At 30.7% G+C, this 23,995-nt stretch overlaps 1 protein-coding gene across 7 annotated transcripts in view; it reads left to right on the top strand.

The window, feature by feature from the left end:
- The window catches only part of capt (adenylyl cyclase-associated protein 1), a 153,655-nt gene that overhangs the window by 98,586 nt on the left and 31,074 nt on the right, over positions 1 to 23,995 (top strand). For all 7 annotated transcript variants that reach the window (XM_075379941.1, XM_075379934.1, XM_075379917.1 and 4 more), the window contains 2 exons: positions 5,991 to 6,116; positions 14,838 to 14,991. In XM_075379941.1, the coding sequence (XP_075236056.1) occupies positions 14,873 to 14,991 (119 nt within the window). In that variant the 5' untranslated portion in view covers positions 5,991 to 6,116; positions 14,838 to 14,872. The remainder of the gene's footprint in view (positions 1 to 5,990; positions 6,117 to 14,837; positions 14,992 to 23,995) is intronic.

Below are 23,995 nucleotides of genomic sequence, written 5' to 3'. Positions count from 1 at the left end.
GCAGCTTAGTATGATGTATGTATTATGAAATGATTACTCTTACTATCTGAGTAAATGATTAAAACAATGATGTTTTCCGATCTAATTGGTATAAAAAAGAAATTTCTAATCAATAAAATAAATCTTGTCTGCTAAAATTAATTTCAAATTAATTGTAATTAACGTGAAAACAAACAAGTTTTAAAGTTTACATTTAAATGAATTTATTGATTGCGCACTTACCAAAATATCAAGTGAAAAATCTTAAGATAATATCTGTAAATTATTGAAAAATATCAGTTCTTGTATGCTAGGATTGAATGTTATTGTACTTTACGATGAAAGAAAAACCTTGAAAAGAATTTCAGAATTTATACATGTCTAACCTCTTGAAAATGTTTGGTTTCATCCTTCTTTTCTGTATTATTTTTAGGAGTTCAATTTATTTATAGAAAACTTGTAGGAATTACATCCTAGTTTTGTTTTTAACATTTTTATTCATATTTTTATCCTTTTTTTATTATAATATAAAAGCCAAATTTTATGTAAAAAATAATTAATCCCTGTTTTATTTTGCCTATTTTTCTAGTTGTGGGATTTTAATTGTTCTACGAGGGTTATTTTTCAAGGTCCTATCGGCCGCGAAATAAAAACCAGCGCAAAAATCGGATGAACCTTTGCGCATATGTATTACGCAGCATCTCTAGTATGGCCTTCAATCACGCTGCGTCACTTCGTTTAGTTCTGAACACGCAACTAGCACGTAAACATGTCTACAACAATAGCATCTCCCGCTAAGTGTGAGGTGCGTACAATGGTGCAGGAACTTTAAAGCAGGACCTACAGATGTTCATGATTCAGGCGATCAGGGAAGGAAGCGAGTGTCAACCGATGATCTTGTTGAGCAAGTGGATGAGGCAATTCGAGAAAATCGTCAGTTCACAATTTCTGTATTGAGTGATTCGTTTCCTGAAATTTCAAGGTCAGCTCTGTACACCATTATGAGTGAGAGACTTCAGTACCGAAAACTGTGTGCGAGATGGGTTCCCAAGGTGCTGTCCGACCATCACAAAACAATGAGAATGGACTTCTCCCTAACGTTTCTCCAGCGTTGCCACAATGAAGGAGAAGATTTTTTGAACAAAATTGTCACAGGAGACGGGACATGGGTCCATTTCGAAACTGAAGAAACAAAAGAACAATCCAAACAGTCTATGTATTCTCATTCTCCCAGTAAAACAAAGAAGTTCAAGCGAACCTTCTCCAACAGAAAATGTATGGCTACTGTGTTCTGGGAGTGGAATGGAGTTCTCTTGGTGGAATTCATGGAACGTGGCACGACCATCACTGCAGCTTCATACTGCGTGATTCTTCAACGTCTACGAAGGGCAATTCAGAATAAGCGGAGAGGAATGTTGCCATCAGGCATTGTCTTTCTCCATGACAATGCTTGGCCGTACACTGCAGCTATAACAAAGAAGCTCCTGCAGGGTTTTCATTGGGAAGTGTTTGATCACCCACCATGCAGCCCGGACTTGGCTCCATCCGATTTTCACTTCTTTGCTCACATGAAACGCTGGCTAGGAGGACAACATTTTGGCACAGACATCGAGCTGCAGACCAGCATAGAAACATGGCTGAAAACACAGGCGGCTTCATTCTATGATGAGGATATTGGAAAGTTGGTACCACGTTACGACAAATGTCTAACTCAGAGTGGCGACTATGTAGAGAAATAGCGTAACTATGTAAGTACTTGTTACAAATAAATATTTTTATTATTTTCACTGTGGTTTTAATTTTGTGACCGATCGGACCTTGAAAAAATAACCATCGTTATTTGTAATTATTTGTAAATAAAGTAAAATTTTGAGATAAAGGACTCATGGTGTCTTTATTTCCCCAACTTCTCATACAGTTTTAACCTAAATTAAATGACATCAGTGATCCATATTGAAAAGTCATCATATAACATTTTATAAAAATCAGTTGATCCAGTCTAAAGAGATCATTCAAAATGATAATTAAAAAAAAAAAGAAATTGTTTTTTTATTCACTATATTTGAATTTGCCCAAATATGTAACCAAAATGACATACTAATTTAATGGAATCATCTAATTAGCACATCTACATTAGAATGTAACTTTGAGTCCATAATTTCAGTTATAGAACAATGATTCTGAAGGAAAGGAAGATTCCATTAAAATTGCTGGTATTTTCAGTTTCATTAGCAAAAAGTACTGTCATTTGACAATGTTCTTCATCAGAGCAGCAGTTCAGACAAGTACAAAATCTGTACTCTACTCTGCACGGACTTTCAGTGGTGATAGATTGTAATTCTAATTGCATTATCACTTGTCAGATTCATGTTTTTGATGGTATAATAATGTGAACAAGGAACCAGGTATCCCATGTTATTTTTTTGAATGTGACCATTTTATTATTAAATCTAGATTGTCTGTATTAATGTGATTTATTATGCTTTCTTTTAAAGGAAAAGTTAAATCTTTTGTTTTATGAATACTTTTTTTTAAACAAAATCATTAAGTTGAGTAGTTACTAATATGTTTTAGTCCAGGTGGTGAGAGCGCCAGTTTCCTCTTTTATACTTCTTGAGTTGAACATTTATAATGAATAACCCTTTTAATTTATAGTATTTAAATTTTTTTCTGACTGAAGGAGGAAAGAAATGTATTCAGTAATAATATTCAAGCACATAACTATGGTTGTTTTTTTTTTAACCTCCAGGAACACTGTTAGGTATTGCTTCAGAGGATGAGATGAATGACAAGTAGTGTCTGAAAATGACATGTCTGACCAGGATACGTAACTATGGTTTGTAACTACAGTGATTACATTTTTCAATTGGGCAAAATTCCAAAAATCCACCAGTTATGTTTTTTAATCCTGTATCACTCAACAGATTAAGACAGTTGTTTTTATACCAGTTTTACAAAAATCAGTGGAAACATTTTTGGTTTGGAACTCCAAAAATGGTTCCATTGATTTTTGTAAAACCCGTATAAAAACAATTGGCTTAGTCTGGTGAGTGATAGTAGATTTAAAAAAGTAAGTAGTGGACCTTTGGAATTTTGCCCAATTGAAAAATGTAATCAAAAAAAAAGGTTTTCAAACCAGATTAGTTACACTTCAGAGCTATTATTTAATGAAATAATATAATTGAATTCTTATTATCTATATAATTTGAATACTCTAATGTATAAATCGTAATGCTTTTTTATATTATTTAATAATTACGAGAATTTTCAACAAAAAAGTAAGTTGTAAAATATTTTTGAAAGTTTCTCAAGTAATTGATTATCTGTTTGTTGATTTCTTACTTATTAATATGTTGTAACTTATTGAAATAAAAAATGCATAAAATACCTCTTCCATAGAGTTTGGCTTTTTAAATTTGGTTGAGACTTAATAATTTTAAAATTTAAAAAAATGAGAAAATATTGATTGCTTTAATGTTTTCAAGTATTTTTAACTAAAATTTTTTCTTTTTAATTTTTATTACCTAATGATTAGGTGTGTGGGGTTGACAAAGAATTATACTAGCCTACATATACTACATTAGACCTTATGCAAAAATGCCATTCACAGAAATTTTGTCTCATAACAATAGAATACTAAGTGATAGTCGTGACAAACAAATAAAAACATATTTTGAAATAATCTTATGTATTTTTTTCAAGATTAGGAAATGATTTTTATTTCAAAAATGTTTCACCCAAATTATTTAGAAGAAACCTCTACATTACCACAAGAAGAATTTCCTGGGCATAATAGTAAAGAATTATCAAAGTAGGTATGTCAGGCACAACCCACCAGGTTGGTCTAGTGGTTAACGCGTCTTCCCAGATCAGCTGATTTGGAAGTCGAGAGTTACAGCGTTCAAGTCCTAGTAAAGCCAGTTATTTTTACACGGATTTGAATACTAGATCGTGGATACCGCTGTTCTTTGGTGGTAGGGTTTCAATTAACCACACATCTCAGGAATGGTCGAACTGAGAATGTACAAGACTACACTTCATTTACACTCATACATATCATCCTCATTCATCCTCTGAAGAATTATCTAAACGGTAGTTACCGGAGGCTAAACAGGAAAAAGAAAGAAAGGTATGTCAGGCAAAGCCCACCGGGCTGGTCTAGTGGTTAACTCATCATTGCAAATCAGCTGATTTCAAATCGAGAGTTCAAGGCATTCAAATCTTAGTAAAGGCAGTTACTTTTATACAGATTTTAAATAGATTGTGGATACCAATGTTCTTTGGTGGCTGGGTTTCAATAAACCACACATCTCAGGAACAGTCAACCTGAGGCTGTACAAAGACTTCATTTACATTCATACATATCATCCTCTGAAGTAATACCTTACATACGATAGTTCTGGAGACCAAACAGAAAAAAGTATGTTAAGCAAAAAGTAGGATAAAATATTTTCTCAAAAAAGAAAAAAAAACTGATGTCAAAGTAAAAACCTCCTGATCCTAGAATTTTCATTTTCATAAAAATAACCAAAATAATATAATTATGGCTGTATCTTTGACCTTGCCCCAGTCGAGCTAAACACTTTCTTTACTCTTGGTTTCTTTTTTTTAAACAGATTGATAAGTGTGTTGTGCAAGATGAATTAAAAGTTATGTGAGTTGTAGGAATTTTTTTTGGTGTTGTCCATATGCCGGGTAAACAGTTCAAACAGTTAGTGTCTAAGTATAGTCACATATTTGTTTATTACTGGTCAGTAAGTTAGGGTTAGGTGATATTCCAAATAAAAAGTGTACGGTAAATGATATAGATCATTCAACATCTAATTTTCCATTAAATAAAATAAGGTTTCATTTGTTACATACACTAGACAAAGGGTCGTAGCTATCCCTTACCTGTAGTCTTAATCTATTATTGCTAGTTCCACTTCAGAAATTAAGAGATATTTTAATCGCATTGCTTTTCAAGGTTTTTTTAATGCATATTTTTGTTTTCTGCTTGTGATGTAATTGTACGTGATAAATATATTTATCTTGGAGAGATTTTTTTGAATGTAAAACAACAGTTTTTTAGTGAATTTAGTCATTCCATTTATTAACAAACAAAAATCTAATGAAGTATTTTACCAGTTTCACTTAATGAAGAAAATCAGTTATTTGTTTAATGTAATATGTTGCTTGCAAGTTTACTCTTATCTTACTGTTTTAGCACTCAGTGATGTATGTTAAAAAGCACATTATCACTGATCATGATGTTAACTGTGAATTGATGTGAGTGTTATTTTTCCCCTTCCTAGCATTGTCTCTGTAACATTCATAGTTTATGCTTTTTGGTGTATCTCAACTCCTAGAACTGCTTTAGGCACTTTTATAAAATGATCCCTTATGATTGTCAGAGATAAAGTGATCATTCTTATGATTTGAGTGCTAAAGGTAGCTTTGGTAATGGAGGTACTCCAAAAGGCATCAACTACGAATGTGGTGACAGTGCTAGGAAGAATAGAAAATATCACTCAATTAACCTAGCAGAAATATGAAATATGAAAATTTTAACTGTGAGATATCATCATGAGTAACTGTGAGTTCCCTTATTGAAAGACTTGCTCATAGCAATACTTTTAAATGTGTACTTGTAAACACATTTTATATTATTGAATTTTTAATGTTTAATTCCCATGTATAATAATATGTACTATATCAACATAAAATGTCTGATTGTATAATGTAAAATAGTTGTTTTTTCACCTATGTAAAATATTAAATCTTGAATCACACACTGTAGTCTCCCTCTTTCATCAGAATCTACTATGGATTAACATACATACAAATATTGATGTTATGATCAAATAAATTCTGAAATTTTTATTAAACTTATTTTCATATGAATTATTTTATAATAAAATTTTTTAATACATTCTCAAAAAATTTGTTTTTTAGTTGTGTAAGTTTTTAATTATTAAATTGTGGTACTGGTATAATGATAATAATGTTTTTTATTGTTTTTAATATTTTAGGACCTTGTGATTGCGGTTCATCACCTGTTGTTGAGCTCAATACAATATTGTCACGATTAGAGAACATCACATCTCGTTTAGAAAAGACTGTACCTACTCCTTCTGATAAACAAACCACAGCTATTCGTAAGAAAACTATTCTTCAATAATTCTGTTCATTATTATTATTATTATTATTATAGTCTATTTGTTTTATTAGATTTTAAAGTTAAGGGATTTTATGGTTGACTTCCTGCCCGTAAAACTCTGTTGATATTTGATGAATCATCTATTACTTATTTATTTCTTGTAACTTTTATTCTTTAAACATTTAATTAGCTAAAAAATTCAGTTTAAAAAAAAATTTAAATCTCCTTTTAGTGATAATTACTATTTTTCACATTTTTCATGTTAAATAATTTGAATGAATCAATTTTCAAACTGTTCATTTTACAGAAGTAAAACTTTTTTAAGCTTGAAGGTATTGGATTTTATTAACCACCTACATTCTGAATTTCCATAATTTTTTAATCAAAATTTGAATAATTTAGAATATGAAATACCTTAATTTGAATGAATTTATATTATGAAATAAATCTCCTTTTGAATGTTTATTGTTAGTTTCTGTTCATTAATTTACTTCTGAAGTTTAAAGAATTAGAAGTTATTCTTCAGTGTATAAGTACTCGTATGTTAGACTGTGCTGATTTAATGTACACGTATAGCTTATAACATCTTATTTATATAAATTAAATGAGCAGTGTGCATTTAGCATTTTATTCAGCATCTAAAAATAAAAGAATTAAAAATATGGAATTATAGCATACAACCAAATAATAGAACTTGCCAATATTATCTCAACCTTACTGAAATGAAGTAAAGATTTTACTCTAAAATATTTTTGGCAGTTTTTCAGTTAATGATACATTAAGATGGAAGTCTGGTATCATGTTAAAGTGTGTTTTGTTTATAGGCGCTATTAAAAAAAATTTAGAAAGGCTAAAAATAAATACTTTGTGTGGGTGGAACATATAAACTAATACTCTTTAATCAATTATAAGTTTAAATATAGGTATATTTAATCATTTTAAAATATATTATTTGATTACATTTGGATTTTATTAAGTAATTAAAAACAAATAAATATAGAAAATGTTGTTTAAATAAACTTGGAATGATAAATTCAGCAAGAGATTGATTTCTCTAGGAAAAAGGATTAAGGAATGTGAAGAAAATAGTCATAAAATGTCATCTGAGCTGATCAAGAACCTAAGCCCTTTTAAAAAAAATTGTCTAATTTGTTTGTGAAAATTGTTAATTACTGAATGCCTATGAAAATAAAATGTAAAGTTATGTCTGTAGTAAAATTATTTTGTTACATATCATGTTGTTACAATCATGTTGAATCTGCAATAAAAAAAAGTGGTTTGCAGATGTATGTGAACAAGATGAATAAATGGTCCATACAATATACATATATGGTTAATACAATAAACAGCTAAATAATTCATCACAGTTTTGTTAAATAAAAAATTCTCTTACAGATAGAAGTTTTTACCATTCAGAAAGAAAGGAAAACATCTATAAATGTATGCATAAGTAAAAAAAGATTTACTGACATAAGTCATTAAAGCTGAAGGTTGGACTGAAATAAATTGTAAAAAAATAATTTCTAAGGCTACCATCTTTTCTGTCTTTCTTTTTCCTGTTCAGCCTCTGGTAATTACCGTTCAGATAATATTTCAGATGATGATATGTATAATTATAAATGAAATGTATCTTGAACAGTCTCAGTTCAACCATTCCCAAAATGTGTGGTTAATTGAAACCCAACCACCAAAGAACACTTGTATTCATGATCCAGTATTCAAATCCGTGTAAAAATAACTGGCTTTAGTAGGATTTGAATGCTGGAACTCTCGACTTTCAAATCAGCTGATTTGGGAAGACGTGTTTACCGCTAGACCATCCCGGTGGGTTAAGGCTACCATCTTATATAATATCGACACTACTGGAGTTTATTCTCCTGTTAGAGTAAATTCTGAGCACATTTACTTATTCAGGAATAAATATGTATGGATAAGGCTGTAAAACCTCAAACATATGTATTATACGGCATGTCTGTAAAATAATCGTACTATTTTAAAATTTCACAACAATTTAGCTTTTAATCCGTTTTGGTTGAGCAAAGTACTGTTAGTAAGATAGAACTCTCGAGTTTCATTTTCCAGCAGGACGGAGCTTCACCTAACTGGAGTTTGTACATTCAAGAAGTTTTGAATGATAGGATTCCTCAATGATGGACTGGGTACATCATTGTCCTCCAAGATCACCAGACCTCAGTTTGTGCTATTTTTATGCGTGGGGTTTTGTAAAACATTCCATTTATGTGCCTCCCGTTCCAGCTACAGCAGTCAAACTGTGGAACCACATAACAGCAGGCTTGACAGCAGTGAAAGAGAAACGCTTGCTAAACTGTGAGAAAAGTTATACTACTGTGGGTGTATGCCATGTATCCCCCAAGGGGGGCATATTGAGCACCTATGACTTGGTATGTTTTTATATTCACTATTTTTAAAAATATAAACAATTCAAATCGGATGATTCATTTTGGACATGCTGAATAAGGATCTTTTTTAAAAAAATATAAATTGTGATAACTGGAAAATTGAAAATAATATTAACAAAAAACAAAGTTTGTATATGAAGTGCCTACCATGTAATCTACCAAATTCTGCCAGCAGTCTGTTTAAAGAATGAAAAAAAAAGAGGGACTAAAAACAACAGTCTGATTTTTTTTTTATACAACTGTTTAAACTAGAAGTAATTGTAGTGGCTTTACATATGCTGAATGTATATTTTTATAGTTTTCAGTTTTTTTTTTTAAATTTGCCCTCTATCACTCTATCCAAATCAGGTAAAAACAAGTTCACCTCTTCTACTCTCAACTTATTATATTTACACTTTGCATATTTAACTCTGTGCAGTGTAACTCAAGGTACAGTATAATATTGTTATCATATGATAATTGTCATAAAATAAATTTTGAAGTTTCTCATACTATCCCATTTCTTCTTAGGTCAACTCTTTTTCTGTTTAGCCTCTAGAACTGCCGTAAGGTATTACTTCAATGGATGATATGTATGAATGTAAATGAAGTGTAATTTTGTACAGTCTCAGGTCAACCATTCCTGAGATGTGTGATTAATTGAAACCCACCCAGCAAAGGACACCGCTATCCTTGATATAGTATTCGTGCAAAAGTAACTGTCTTTACTAGAATTTGAACCTTAGAACTCTCGACTTTGAAATCAAGGTGATTGGCGATGATAAGTTTAACCATTAGACCAACTCAGTGGGGTCTTTAAGTCAGCTGTAATGTTTTACTTTTTCCAGCCTCTCTTCATTCTCCTTTCTAGTGCTGTTTTAATTAACTCTTCTACTCTTTCGATATATCTTAGCTGCTTTTCTATTTTTCATTCCATCCATTTAATTTTTACTCTTGTACAAAGTAAAGGAAGTATTGTGAAAAATGTTGGATTTCAATGGAAATATCCATTTTGACCATCACTGAATCCATTTTGACTAGTTTCGACGTGACTTCTGTACATATGTATCTTACATAACTCAAAAACGATTAGCCGTAGAATGTTGAAATTTTGGATTTAGGACTTTGTAACATCTAGTTGTGCACCTCCCTTTGTGATTGCAATCGATTGAACCAAAAATGCTCAAAATCCAAAAAATTTGGATTTTGGACTTGTCTTAATTGCAGTAATAAGCCATCAACAATATATCATAAGTGGTACTGATTTTAATTGGTGCCATAGTTATAGCCAAATGAAATATTTGTATCGTAGAAGGGGAAGGCACATCGGTTCGAATCAGACTTCATCTCCTTTTTTTAAATTTTTTAAAAATTTAAATATATTGATATATTAATAAGTGATAGTAAAAAAAATTAGGATAAATAATAATTCAGTAGTAATAAAAAAAAATATGAAAAAATATCAGAAGTTATTAATGAAATAAAAGTTTATGTACTTTTTATTTTAAAAAGCTGTGTTTATGTAATTAAGTACGTGTACAAGGAACTCATAGTGTGCCCACATCAGATTTCTTCCCAGTCTTTTCCATGTTCTCATTTCAAATCCCACTCTAGCTTTTCTTTTTTGTTTTCTTAGCATCATATTTCAGTACAAAAGTGATTTCTTAACATAATATAACACGTACTGCAAATGACATCTACAAATTTAACATCGTATTGAAGTACCTAAACTGTTGTGTTTGTTTAATTTTTATTTTTCTGTAGATGTTCATTGGGTGAAAACATTTCAACTGAGATTGTTTTGATTATTTGAATAAAAGTTACTTTTTAAAATTTTTTTGTTTATTTTTTTGCTTATCGTTGTTGATATCTGTTTCACCCTTATAGCATCAAATTTAGATAGTCATCAGATTATTACAGTCAAAAATTATGGGTATGGGTGCACATATGAAATTTTTAATTGTCTTTCTGATTATTCATTTTTTGATAGACAAAAAGCTTGCATGCTTAAGTTTACCTGTTTTTGAGATACAGCATCCCCTTATCATCTTCATCCACTCAACTTATTATTGGTAAACCAGAGATTACTTCTGAGATTATATAAGGTTAAATGAAGCTAATATACATGCATACACCCGTATAATAATTTCTGTAACCAAAACGTTTTAGTTTTTTTTTTTTTCTACTCCTGAGATCTCAAGATGTTGAGAATATTACAATCCAAGTGGAAGCATATTTTGTGTATTGATAATAGTTTTCCTGTGTTATAAATTTTATCCACCAGGAAATTAAAACACAGAACCATTTATTTTTAAAAAAGAATTGAATTATCCTTCATTTTTATGAACAATTTTCCTTTTTTTTGTAACATTCCTCTGTGAAATAAATTAGTAGGAAGATTATGATGACTTTATGTGTCAATATGGTTGTTCAGTTATGCAGTATACTGTGCCTTTTGGCAGTTTTCCAGGTATTCAGTCTCTTGGCCAGTTTTCTCTGCTAATAAATGTGCTTTGTTCTACATGAAAAATTACAGTGATTTTCTTATGGAATTGTTTTTTTAAATGTTATTGTTAAGTTAGCAGTAAACAAAACAAACTGCCGAGAATGTCAGATTGTCAAGTGTCAATTCAATCAATAATAAAAACTTTTCATAAAATTAATTTCTATTGGAAAAACCAAATTTTTTTTTATTAATTGATTATGTGTAAAATATGATAAAACTAGCAAATTTCTAAATTTTTCTGTTTTTCTATTTTATTTTATTTACTAGCAGACCCGTCAATGCTTCGCTTTAGCTAGATTTGAGTATATATGTATGTATATATATTATATATAGATTAAATGAACACAATTGAAAATTTGATAAAACATTAACAAAATGAACATTATGGAACTTCACAAAATTTAACCTTTCCCTTTCCCAATTTCCAGTAGTTGTTTATTCTCAAAATGGTCCAGTAGTTTTTTAGTCTATAGCAGACACCATATCGGAAACATTAAAATGGAATTGTAAAATATTTAGTATAGGCGTGTGTTGCTTTAACATCCGACAGATAACGGTGTTTTTCAAAAAAAGCATGTTTTTACTTATCATAGGTGTGACATCTTAGGTGTATAAAAACACGTGCATATTGGAATGCGACGTTATGCCAAAATTTCAAAGCGATCGGTTAAGAACTTTCAGAGATTTAAGATTTTTAACAAAGAACATTTATATTTTTATTTATATAGATGTGTAGTTAATCAGTTTATATTTGGTTAATTATAATGTAAAAATTTATTCACGTATCTGAGTTTACTACTTACCAGTTTAATGTCAACATTTTATTTATTTTCTTTCCTTTATATAAGGTTATCTTGATGATATTTTTGAGCTTGAATTTTGTTAAATTTTTATTTAACCGTTTATTTTCCTCCCTATGTAAAAATTGTTATTTTAGTATTAGCATAATAAATTAATATTTCGGGATATACTGTTATGAAATCTAATTATTCATTTTGCTTGTGAATTTAGTTATATTAAAACACTATTTATGTATTGAAAGATAACATTTCTATCTTGATGAAATTTTAATTGTTAATTTTAATGAGGTAGTTTCATTTTGTTTGGTTCATTAAACAGAAAATAGAGGTTACACTTGCTACTTGTAAAAACATCAAGTACTTTTAGTTGCAAAGTTATGTTGTAGTACTCATTAGAGTACCTGTTTTTTGAAACATTTAACCATTTATGTCCGCCTTTTCAGTAATTGAAGAATGAAAATTTAAAGATGTAGACTAAAAAAAAAATTTTTTTTAAATTTAACTGAAAAAATTTCAAATGAAATATTTTTTACATTGAATTAATGTATGAATGAATGTCGATCATTATAATTATTGTTGTACATAAACTGTAGTGGATATTACTCTTCTTTTTGTACCTTCAATACTACAGAATTTTTTATTTAAACAAGTAACATTTTCATTTTTTACATATTATTTGCTCTTACCGATTTACAGCAGTAAAGTATTCTTTTTGATAAATCATAAATATAAATATATTTCATAAAATAAATCATAAATATGTACCATATTTACTTCTGGAATATGTGCATCCAGTTTTTAAGACTTGGAAATGGAAAGGTTTTTCAATTAATAAATCAGTAATTCAGATGATTGTTGTGTTGATAAATATTACAGTTTTAATTGAAATATTATTTAATTTGAATTTTATTCAATTCAATATCAAATAACAGCTTCTTTTTCTTCATCTGTTTGTGTTTTGTGGTCTTTTAACCTTTTAACCTTTTAACATATTTTCTACTTCCCACATACTAGTTAATCTCTTTTATCGCATGATAAATTTTACATTAATATTTTTATCTTAATATTAGCTTCCTGTCGCAGTCCGCCAGCTCTATATGGATGGTTACTTACATTTCCCATAGCAGTCAATCTTTTTATTGTATGTTTTTTAGTCAAGGAACCAGAGACAAGTGTAGCCAGTCATACATATAGTAATGGTGGCAGTGGCTGTGTTGGTTGAGCCACAGCGCTGTATACCTTCACACCTCTTAAAAAAAATTGGAATTAAATAAAATTAAAAAATGGTTTTTAAATATATATCTGAAGAGTATTTGCAAGCCCATATTTACTGAATATCTCTTTTATTATAGGATTTGGAAAATTTACAATCATTGTTCAAAATATTTTTGACATTTCTACTTACCCTTTCCAAGTTGAATTTCAAAGAAATAGAGTTTGTTTTATTGACATAAAGATTACACTCGCCAAAAATCCGGTTGACTTCTTTATCTGTTACTAAGAAACTAAGAGAATAAGTGCTTCAAAAAAATTACAAAAATCCATTTTAAAAAAAATACTTTTATTTTTGAATTTTAAAAATTTTAGAAATTAGTTTTTAGATATTCATAATCATGCAGTTCAAACCCAGCTCACACAGAGATAGGCATTCACAGTTCATTAATTCAATTCATTAAAGTTTGTGATTCAGCCAATAAATCTCCACACACACATATATATATATATGTGTGTGTGTGTATTTTTTTTTTACAAGATGAAATATATCTAAAACCTTCTCAGTTATGCAAGAAACATGGGTAAAAATTTGGTTGCGATTGATCAGATAGTATTTTGTTTATCCCGAACAAGCAAAAAACCCTCTTCTTCTGTACATAATAGTATAAATGTCTCTCTGCAAGAGCTTGCTGCAGATTTCTCTTCTCATGTTTATCTTTTCTATTAGTTTTGATTTTATCAACCCACCTAATTTTTAACATCGTGTAACACCATATTTCATAGCACTTTTCTGTTGTCTGTGTTTATGCATTATAGAATTCTGCGCTTCAAATAAACATTTTCTATGGTTTCTTCATAATCCTTAGATCTTGATTTGATAATAACGGACTTCTTTTTTTAATAAAGCTTTTTGTTTTTACTAGACTGCTTTTGATATCTATCTTCTTCCATTTGTCATTTGCATTACCATAATTTACTAAATTTTCAGTCTGAATTTATCTTGCATCAGTAAATCCATCTATTCATTATTTCATTATTTTGTTCTAACTCATTGTTTGTTTTTTCTAAAAGAACAAATTTATTTTATTCCATAGATTGTTAATCCACTCAAAAATTTTCTTTTTTTGTATTGTATTCTTCTGAAGTCATCGAACAACACAAGCAATCCAAGGATAATCACAAAGTGAAGTAAATGACACAACAATATTAAATAAATTACACATACTGTGTATATTAATTTTAATTTATCTTGTGACTGTGTATCCCATGTGTATTGTTCAAAATAGAATAAATATCTTAATGGTAGTATGCATTTGAATAGGAACAGTATTTACAAATTAAGGTAAATTATAATATTTTGTTTTCAGCATGGCAGTTAGTTTTAATACTACTTTAATTTTAACAAAAAAAAAAAGAAGAAAAATACAGTGTTTTGTTAATTTTACTTGAATTTTTTCTGTTGTCTGTGTGTAAATTGTTTTTTAATATATCATTTATTAATTAAAAGATTTATTAAATCTTATTTGTTAAAAAAAGAGCAGCAATAGAATTTGTTAGTTTACATTTGGATGGTTATTTAATGACTGTTGTGTACTTTCATCACTGTCTAAAGAAATGTCTAATTATGTAAATGTGTAAAATTGGATTGAATATATTACTGGAAATTATGTTATCTCTAACATGTTGTTAGAGATAACTTGTTTTTCTTATTAGAGATGTAAAAAAAAATAATTTTGGTAATTGTGTTTAATTTTTACAATAATATTAATATATTGCTTTCTATATTAAATTTTTTCCAGAAGTGTCATTTTCTCCAGAACATAAATCAATTGCAATGAGTGTTGCAGCTTACAATAATATTATACAAGGCCCTCTTAGTTCTTACCTTAGTCTTTCCAGTCAGATTGGAGGTGATGTTGCATTACATGCAAAACTTGTTAGAGAGGCATTCCAGTAAGTATCACAATTTCCTTTTGTTTACTTAATATTTGTGTGTTAATATTTATGTTACTTTATATTTTAAGAAAACTCTATGTGCATGATTCAGTAATGTCTTATCATATTTTCATATATAAATTGAAATTACAGTTTGATTTATTTAAATAATATATTATTCCATTATTATGCATTATTATATACATTTATAAAAAAATTAAACTTTCAGGTTCAGCGGAAAAATACGGAGTAGAATTATAATTTAATTTGTCTGCAACTATGATGATTTTACAACTTGTTTGTTAATTTTAAAAACATCTATTTTTGTATTGCACATTTAGATCTGCCTCTCAATACTCCTTTATTTCAGTGTACACTTTTAAATCCTGTCAGGTCATGGATCAGGATAAGTTAGCTAATAGAGTCTAGTTTTGTTACTATAATATGTACTTTTGCTTTTGCTTTAACCATACTTTGTGTTTACAATTACTTCCTTTTTTATAGATTAACAGGCCTCATAAAATTAATTGAATCTTATTAAATGAGAGATAAATGATTTTACAATTTATAAATTTTGTGGAACTGGCCCCAGTTGTAATTTTTAATTTTTTTGAGGTACTACATTTGTTAGAGATAATATGTTAATTTGGGATTTTAATTTTTACTTTATATTCGAGATGTAACTTATGTAGTTTTTAATTGTATTTTGTATTAAAGCAAACTCCTGTGTTACTAGTTTTGTAAATTTATACCAAATAATTAAAATAAGTCCTTTTGGTTCTAGAATTGTAGTCATAATTCAATCAAAACTGAATTTATATGCTATACTCTAATTGCCAATAAACTTGGATTTTCCCAAAACATTTGATGAGAAACAAGTAAATTTTTATCTAAAGTTTTTACCATTGGCTTTAAAACAAAATTGTTAAATTAGGATAGTTATAAAGTTACTTTTTTAGATTTTTATTTAAATTTATTTTATAGTATCAATACGTTAGTCATGTCATTTAAACACACATTGCATTCTAAAACTAGATGAATTGGGGATTCATCTTTCTTGTACTAAAAGTCACCACTTTCCCATTTATATCTTATAAAAGGGTACATACAGTTTGTCCGTTAAAGGAGTATCAATTAAAATCCATTTCTATAATTAAAAAAATGTGAAAGTATTCTGACTAATTGAAACAGCATGGTTAAAATTTATGTTGTTGCCATAAGTGAATGTTATGTTCTTGTCACTTACATACAACAATTTCTTTTTAATGGTATGTGTCTGTGACATTGTTATTTTTATAATGATAAAATTTAAGGCAAATGATTAAGCTATGTAATTAATTCTTATATGAGTCGCTAAATATTGTACAGTATTCACTGTTGAGTCAGGTGAAACATAATTACAATTTTTTAATATAGTAAGACCTCCATTAACTAAGGTTTCTCTCTTAAGGTGACTGTTGACCATGGTCGAGTAGCTTCTTGGCCTTTCATCCAGAAATTGCAGGTTCGAATCCTGCTGAGGCATGACATATTTTCACTATGTTATAAATCATTCATTAAATTCATAATTAGCCTCGGGTAAAAAAAGTCTGAAGTACTTTAAAACTAAAAAAAAAATTAACCAAGATGCTGTTTACTCCATGTATGAATTTTATTATTACCTATTACTGAAGATTATTTATTATATGTAATTACTGTTGCGTAGTAACTAGTATTGCATATGTATTTACAGCGTGTGACATTAAAGCAGAAGAATAAATTTTCTTTAGTTACTGTTATCTACTTTATGCGTAAAGATCGGTCTATCTTGTTTATCTGCTGTACTGTAATACAGTCTAGTATCTGTAATGTGTTGTGTTGTTTATTTGTATGTACTGTGTTGAGGTTATTCTTATAACGGCTAGTTGTAACAAAGATATTACTGATGCAAAACATACATGGTTGGTGCTGTTAATAGATAAAAAATTATAAGCAATAAAAAGATTAAGTGCTGGAGAATCAATAAAAAAATTTCTTATAAGTTTGGTGTTGTAGAAACAACCATCTGTGATTGGAAGTAGAACAAAAAGGAAATTGAAGAAGCCTGTCTAGGATGCTTTAGATCAGTGATGGGCAAAGTATGAGCTGTGGGCCAGATGTGGCTGCCTCCTCCCAGGCTGATCTAATCCGGCCCGTGACACAGTTCTGAATGGCCACCTGCACACACTTTTTACTACATTCTGATCAGATCTTTCAACCAAACGCGTACATGCATTTCACATCGTACATCACATCGTATTCTTTCTGTATCTGTATACTGCACACAGGGTAGCAGACAGCAGTAGGTCACAGAACTGCTTCAGAGTGTTCACAACAGCAGTGCTCAACAGACTTTTTTTCTCCTGTTTAGCCTTCAGAGGATAATATGGATTGTAAGTGAAGTGTAGTCTTGTACAGTCTCAGGTAGACCTTATCTTAGGTATGTGGTTAATTAAACCCAACCACCAAAGAACACCGGTATCAACGATTTAGTATTTAAATCCATATATAAGTAACTGTCTTTACGAGGATTTGAACATTGGAACACTCAACTTCGAAATCAGCTGATTTGCAAAGACATGTAAACCACTAGACCAACCCAGTGGGTAGTGCTCAACAGACTGACTCGTGTTATTCCCACCACTCCAGCCACCGCCTAACGAACTAATACTCTCAGTCAGTCAAATTCAGTGGCTAATTATGCAGTAGTTCTCAATCTGATCTTATGTACTCTTGTTGTTTATTATTGTTTACTATTTTGTAGTGAGTATTTGTGAGACATTTCTGATTTGCCAAATGGCAACTAAAAGAACGTAAAGTTGATTCACAGTGCTGTGTTTTTAAAGATGAATGGATTTGGAAATAGTTTTTCACAACTTTTAAGGGTAAACCATTTTGCCTTATTTGTAATGAAACTGGCCATCTACAAAGAATTTAACATTTCTCGGCACTTTACATCTAAGCATAACATTGCCAGTTATGAAGCCATGACTGAAGATGGAAGAAAATAAAAAGCAGAAAAAATGTAAAAAGCTCTCAGGTCAGCAAAATATTAAAAAAACAAAATAGTTCTCAAAAAGCAGCTACACATGTTAGTTATGTGGTAACATACAATATTGCTAAAAGTAACAAAGTTCTTTCTGACGGGGAGTTTGTGAAACATTGTGTGCTCCAAGTTTGAGATATTCTGTGTCCTGACAAAAGAAAGGATTATGAGACTATCAGTTTGTCTTAAAAAACAATTCCTTCTAGAATCGAAACAATAGATAAATACCTATTGTTGCAACTAGAATCAAGAATTAGTTTAAATTCTGTTCTATTATTATGGATGAGAATACCGACATAAATGATATTGCTAAGTTGCTACTTTTTATAAAAGGTATTGATGATAACTTTTGTATTGCTGAAGAATTAGCATGCATGCGATCATTAAAGGGAACGTCAAGAGGGTCAGACATTTTTCATGAATTTCAAGAAGGCTTATTGACTTTGAAGATACCCATAATCAGTATATGCAATATTACGACTGATGGATCATCTAATATGTCTGGGAAAAAATCTGGTTTTGTTGCCATGTTTAACCAAGCATACCCTGAGAACAAAATTGTATTTCTTCATTGTCATACATCGACATTGTGTAAATCTGCTCTAGATATGAAACATGTGCTTGATGTCATTATGAAACTTGTTAATACTATTCAATCTTGAGCATTTACAGACAATTTCAACATTTTTTTGACGTCATGCAGTCTAAATACACTGATGTACTCTACTACACTAAAATAAGGTGGCTTAATGCAGGATGTGTCTTCAAGGGAGTTTTGGAGCTGAAAGAGGAAATAATTTAATTCGTGTATGAAAAACATGTTTGTGAAGGTTGTGAAATGCTGGAAAATACATTAAAAAATACATGGTTTTCGGACTTTGCATTTTCATAGATTTTCTGTGTCATGTAAATAAGTTGTTAAGCTGTAAGGAAGAAATCGATTTATCCTCAATATCTGGGGTTATCTCGGAGGGTTTAAAATGCAACTAGTTCTATTTGCCAAACAGCTAGTTAAGAAAGACCTGTCCCACTTCCCAAAGCTAAAAACAGTAGTCCCAGTGATTGAAGACAAACTTGTGAGCTATGATGAAAGCATGAGTAGACTCCACAATGTTGAATGCAGGTTTCAAGAGTTCAAAACTATTGAACAAGACTTGGATATTTTCAGTATTGTATTTAATTTTGACTGCGACACAGTGAACCAGAATTTCAGCCTGACCTAATTAAGTTGCATTCTAACACTGAAATGTAGGAGTTGTTTCTCAACGACCCGAGATTAGAATTCTACAAGTCCTTGTCGATCAAGTTTCCAAATTTGAGTTCTCATGCCCAGAAAATAACCACCATCATCATCCTATGTCTGCAAACCAATATTTTCTATCATGAAACTTTGAAAAAGTAGTGTTAGAAACAGATTGACAGTAGGCCACTTACTTTAGCTTCACTTCTGTGAGTCGGCACATTCCTGTTACTCCAGATTTTACAAAAATTTTAGAAGTAGTCACATTGCCATTCAATCATTAATTAAGTTTTATAACAATATATCATAAGATAAATATAAAATATAGCTGTATATGTGCTTATTTTAATAAATTTTCTTGGCTCACCTAGCATATTTTCTTTGGTCCTCTACCAAAAAACGTTTCCCTGTCACCGCTTTAGATGATGCCATTTCCTTGTGGTTCAGGCTGTAGTCTCTGGCTGCCCGTGGCTTGCTACAGGTAGTAGTCACAGTTATGGGCTTGCCCAAGATTCTAAGTAGAAGGAAGACAGTGAGCATTTTATTTGTAGATTGTCAGGTCAGGGTATCTCTGGCCATGACAGATACTCAAGAGGTAGGTAGGAAGTCTGGCTAGAAGAGGAGGCCGGATCTTTTTCCTTAAACCTCCTCAGTCTCTGATGAAAAGGCTCGGTGGCAGATGTTGGGATATCCACCTGGGTGGAAGTTAACCTTTTAGTTGATGAATTCGTGCAGGCTAGGGGCAGACCTGGTATTTCTGCCCTGCTGGCCCATGACCGAATTGGATAACTTGTTCAGTTTTCTGGAAAATTCTAGGAGTGTCAGTGCGGCTACAAAGAATAGATTTTTGCCTCACCTGAAATTGTTTGAGGAAGTGTTCTCTGCACTTGTAGAAGGATTTGAGAACCTTGCCTCCAAACCCAAAAAGGTCACAGTGATCTAAAAGTCTGTCCCGACCTCAGTACAACCTAAATGGTATGCTGAAGTAGTCAGGGGAAGACGTGAAGCCAGTCAAGTTTCTAAAAAGCCTGAGGTTATTTTTGTTAATAAGGCAGAGGGCCCAACTGTACCCAGTAGTGAATTGAAAAAGGACCTTCAGGTTGTCCTTCACAATAGTCAAAAGGGGCTTAAAATTAGAAACATTAGAGAGACCAGCAAAGCATTAGTTGTGGTTGCATACAACAGGGAGACAATCCAGGTGATAACAGAATCTTTGGCCGTCAAACATTTGAATGTAAAAGTTGACCCTAAAAGGGTTCATAGGCCCTGCATCATTGTTTATGATATTGACTGCAGCCTTTCTGACGGGGATGTTCTGTCCCTAATAAGGGAATAGAACACCAATTTGGATGAAGCCACTTTTAGGCGGGAATGTAGGCTGGTCTTTAAGACTGGTAGGCATTATGTCCAAAGATAAGATGGAGTTTTTGAGGTAAGTGCTGGTCTCATTCAGAGGTTTACATCTGAGAGTAGATTATTTGTTGACTTTGGATCCTGTCGGGTCAAAGAATACCTTGATGTTGACAGATGTTTTTAAGTGTTGAAAATATGGCCACAAAGCCAAATTTTGTAAATTTACACTGGTCTGTGTGCATTGTGGCGAGGAAGGCCACAAATGTGATGATTGTCTGCAAAAGTCAGGCTCCAACCAGCTGAACTGCAAAAGGTTGCACAAGAGTCATCAGCACTCAGTTGGTATTAAAGAATGCAGTTGTTACTTTTGGGCAGTTGAGCTATATTAAAGTATAGCTTGATGTTTAAGTCCGGTCAACTGAATACCAAGGATGCTTATCTAGTCTAAGTTGAGTTATGTGAAATTGTTGAGCGATGGAGCCTCAATGTTATTTTCATGCAGCACCCATATATGATTAATGATCTGCCAGGCTTTTATGGCTGGAAAAAGTTTTACGTAGGACATAATAGCATGTCTACTATCCTGTGTAGGAGGTCGCTTGACAGTGTCTGTGCGATAGGCTTCTGACACACATCATTTAGTGGTCAGGCTTGTCATTAATGGTCAGCTTGTACTCTCAGTATAGGGATCCCATGAGGAACATCTGGCAAGATGGGATAGGATCCTTAGATTGATAAGCAATTGTCCAGTCTTTATAGGCACTGATGTTAATTCCAAGTTGCTTTTTTGGCACATTGGAATCACTGATTTTAGTGGTGAATTGATTGAAGGTTTCATCGTGCAGCATGATTTTCTTTCTTTTATTTAATAGTAGCATGAAACAAGCGTGATCACGCTACTATGGATTGTGTTACTCAAGACAAAAAAATGTAACAAACATTTTCCTTAAATATCAAACTAAGTTTATGTGAGTCGATATGAGAGTGATTAGTGATTGATTTTATTATAATAAATACAGTAAAATAATACAAAATAATGTTGTTATAATCATTTTTAATTGTGGCTTATTCTGCTACCAATTCGATATTAATATGGTTTGTTGTCCAAATTCAAGAACAAAACATAAGGTCTCCATAGTGCTTTGCTTTTATGCATCTTAATAAAATACTAAGCTTGTTATCATTATTAAATATTTGTTATAACTACATATATTACATATAAGATTAATCTCTTGCATTTCCTTCAGAAAGTCAAAACCAGAAGATAGAAAAATGATCTGTCAGATCATTTTTAGGGACCCATAAACATTAATTATGTATCCCAATATTTACTTAGTTTAAATTAAAATGGGATCAACATATGACCGTTGGTCCATTGTTTTATATATTTTTGAATAAATTTCTTTGCTGCTAAAAAACAAAATCGAACAATAATATTAACCTCTGTGTTGTTATCTATTAATCAGATTACAAAATATTTATTTACAAGGCAAATTGAATATGCAAATACAATGTCAATGATGTACCCTGCAGTTACAAAGGACTTATGAGTTCTGTTCAGAAAATAACTGAACATTTTTGTTCAGTTATGAACATTATGCCCCAGTGGAGATATTTAGTGACATGCAGTTGGCAGCACTATGTTCTGCATAACCTTCTCTGTAACCACATTTTCTTGGATTGTTTATGTTATATCTCGTTTAATTTTCATGTTATTGTTATTTAAGTACAATGTGTTAGAGTGTTAGAGATTTTTTTTAATATGCAATTTTTGTAAGCAACAATACAATGTAGAATTTTGCATGAAACTGGGGAAAACTTTCATAGAAACGTTTCAAACAACGTTTTGAAACAACCTTATGGTGATAATGCTCTGGGTCATATGCAATGTTACGAATGTTTTTATGATTTAAAAGTGGTCTTCATACAGTTGAAGATGACTCCGACCAGGAAGGCCTTTGACTTCAACTGATGATACTCATATTCAGAAAATCAACAATATAGTGCGTGCAAATCTCCAATTAACTCTCAGAGAACTTGCAGAATAGGTTAGCATCTCAATTGGATCATGCCATGAAATTTTGACTAAAAAATTGAACATGCATCAAAGGCAAAGTTTATTCCTCGTTCGATAGCTGAACAGCAAGGGAAGTACTTTGAAGGGGGTAAGGACCAATAATCTGTAAAATTAATAATAAAGATTAAAAAATAAAAAATAAAATAAAGTTTGGTTATTTTCTGAACAGACCTCATACAAGCGATACACATAACAACAGAATCAACCATTATTTAATAACATAAAGTTTACAAAGTCACTAGAAATAGAATTTATTATTAGAATATGTACTAAAGGATTTTCCATAACCATTTGTTGAATAGCAGTGCCATCAGTAATTATTATGACAAATGTCTGTAAAAAGACTGAAAGAACAACAGCCATGTAATTTTGAAAGTGAGTTGTTTAGTCGTTATCAAATTGTTGAAGCATATCAAGTTACGTGAAATTATATTTTGCCAAAAAAACATTATTAGTTATTTTTATTATTATAAAATTCTTGGCTGTTTCATTTTTTCTCAGAATTTCATTAAACTTTCACTAATTTGTAGTTGATCATAATTTTGGCAAATATTTTCAAAGAATATTTTACAATAAATTTTGGATGTTCTGTTCTTATTCTAATAGAAGAGCCACCATTATGTTCAAATTCAAGCTTCTAATAAAAAAAAAAGGTACTTAATTAAAACCTTAAATATTGTGGTGATAAATTCCTGTTTGGTCATGAAGAACGTGGTAAATTACCCTGATTGATAAAGATATTTCCTATATGGATAAATTGTTATCTTTCTTGTTTCAATATCCCTTAATTTTTTAATAACTATTGTGCAAATTGAAATAATTTAGAAAGCTACCATAAAAAAAAAAGAGCAGAGTAACCAGTTCTTTTTTTTGGCTCATTAGGATGATGACTACGTGTAGTGATGTTCAGGAGTTTGTTTATTAGTTTTATTTAAAGCCAAGTTAGTGGTTATCTGTTTGTTAAGCTGGCCTCTTACGTTTCCAAAAATTTTAATTTTAGTACAACAGGCAGAAACATCTCTAGAAAATCAAGAGTCTATTGAGCAGTCTCATTTTAGCAGAATTCATCTTGAGGAATGTTTATTCTCAACAGGAATATTATTTCCCGCATCTGGAATGGATAAACACTGCTTTGAGACACTTTTAAACATTTTATCAGTAATTTTTTTATCTATAATACATTTGTTACTGTACTGTATTTATTAGTATAATAGTTATAATAATAATGATAATAATAGTACAACACTACTATTGCTAATTAAAATTATTTACTTTCCACTAATTCCAT

Source organism: Lycorma delicatula, chromosome 1, assembly GCF_047948215.1.
Source record: "Lycorma delicatula isolate Av1 chromosome 1, ASM4794821v1, whole genome shotgun sequence".
Taxonomy (NCBI): domain Eukaryota; kingdom Metazoa; phylum Arthropoda; class Insecta; order Hemiptera; family Fulgoridae; genus Lycorma; species Lycorma delicatula.
The sequence above is the reverse complement of the archived record's forward strand: the minus strand, read 5'-3'. Positions and strand labels throughout refer to the sequence as shown.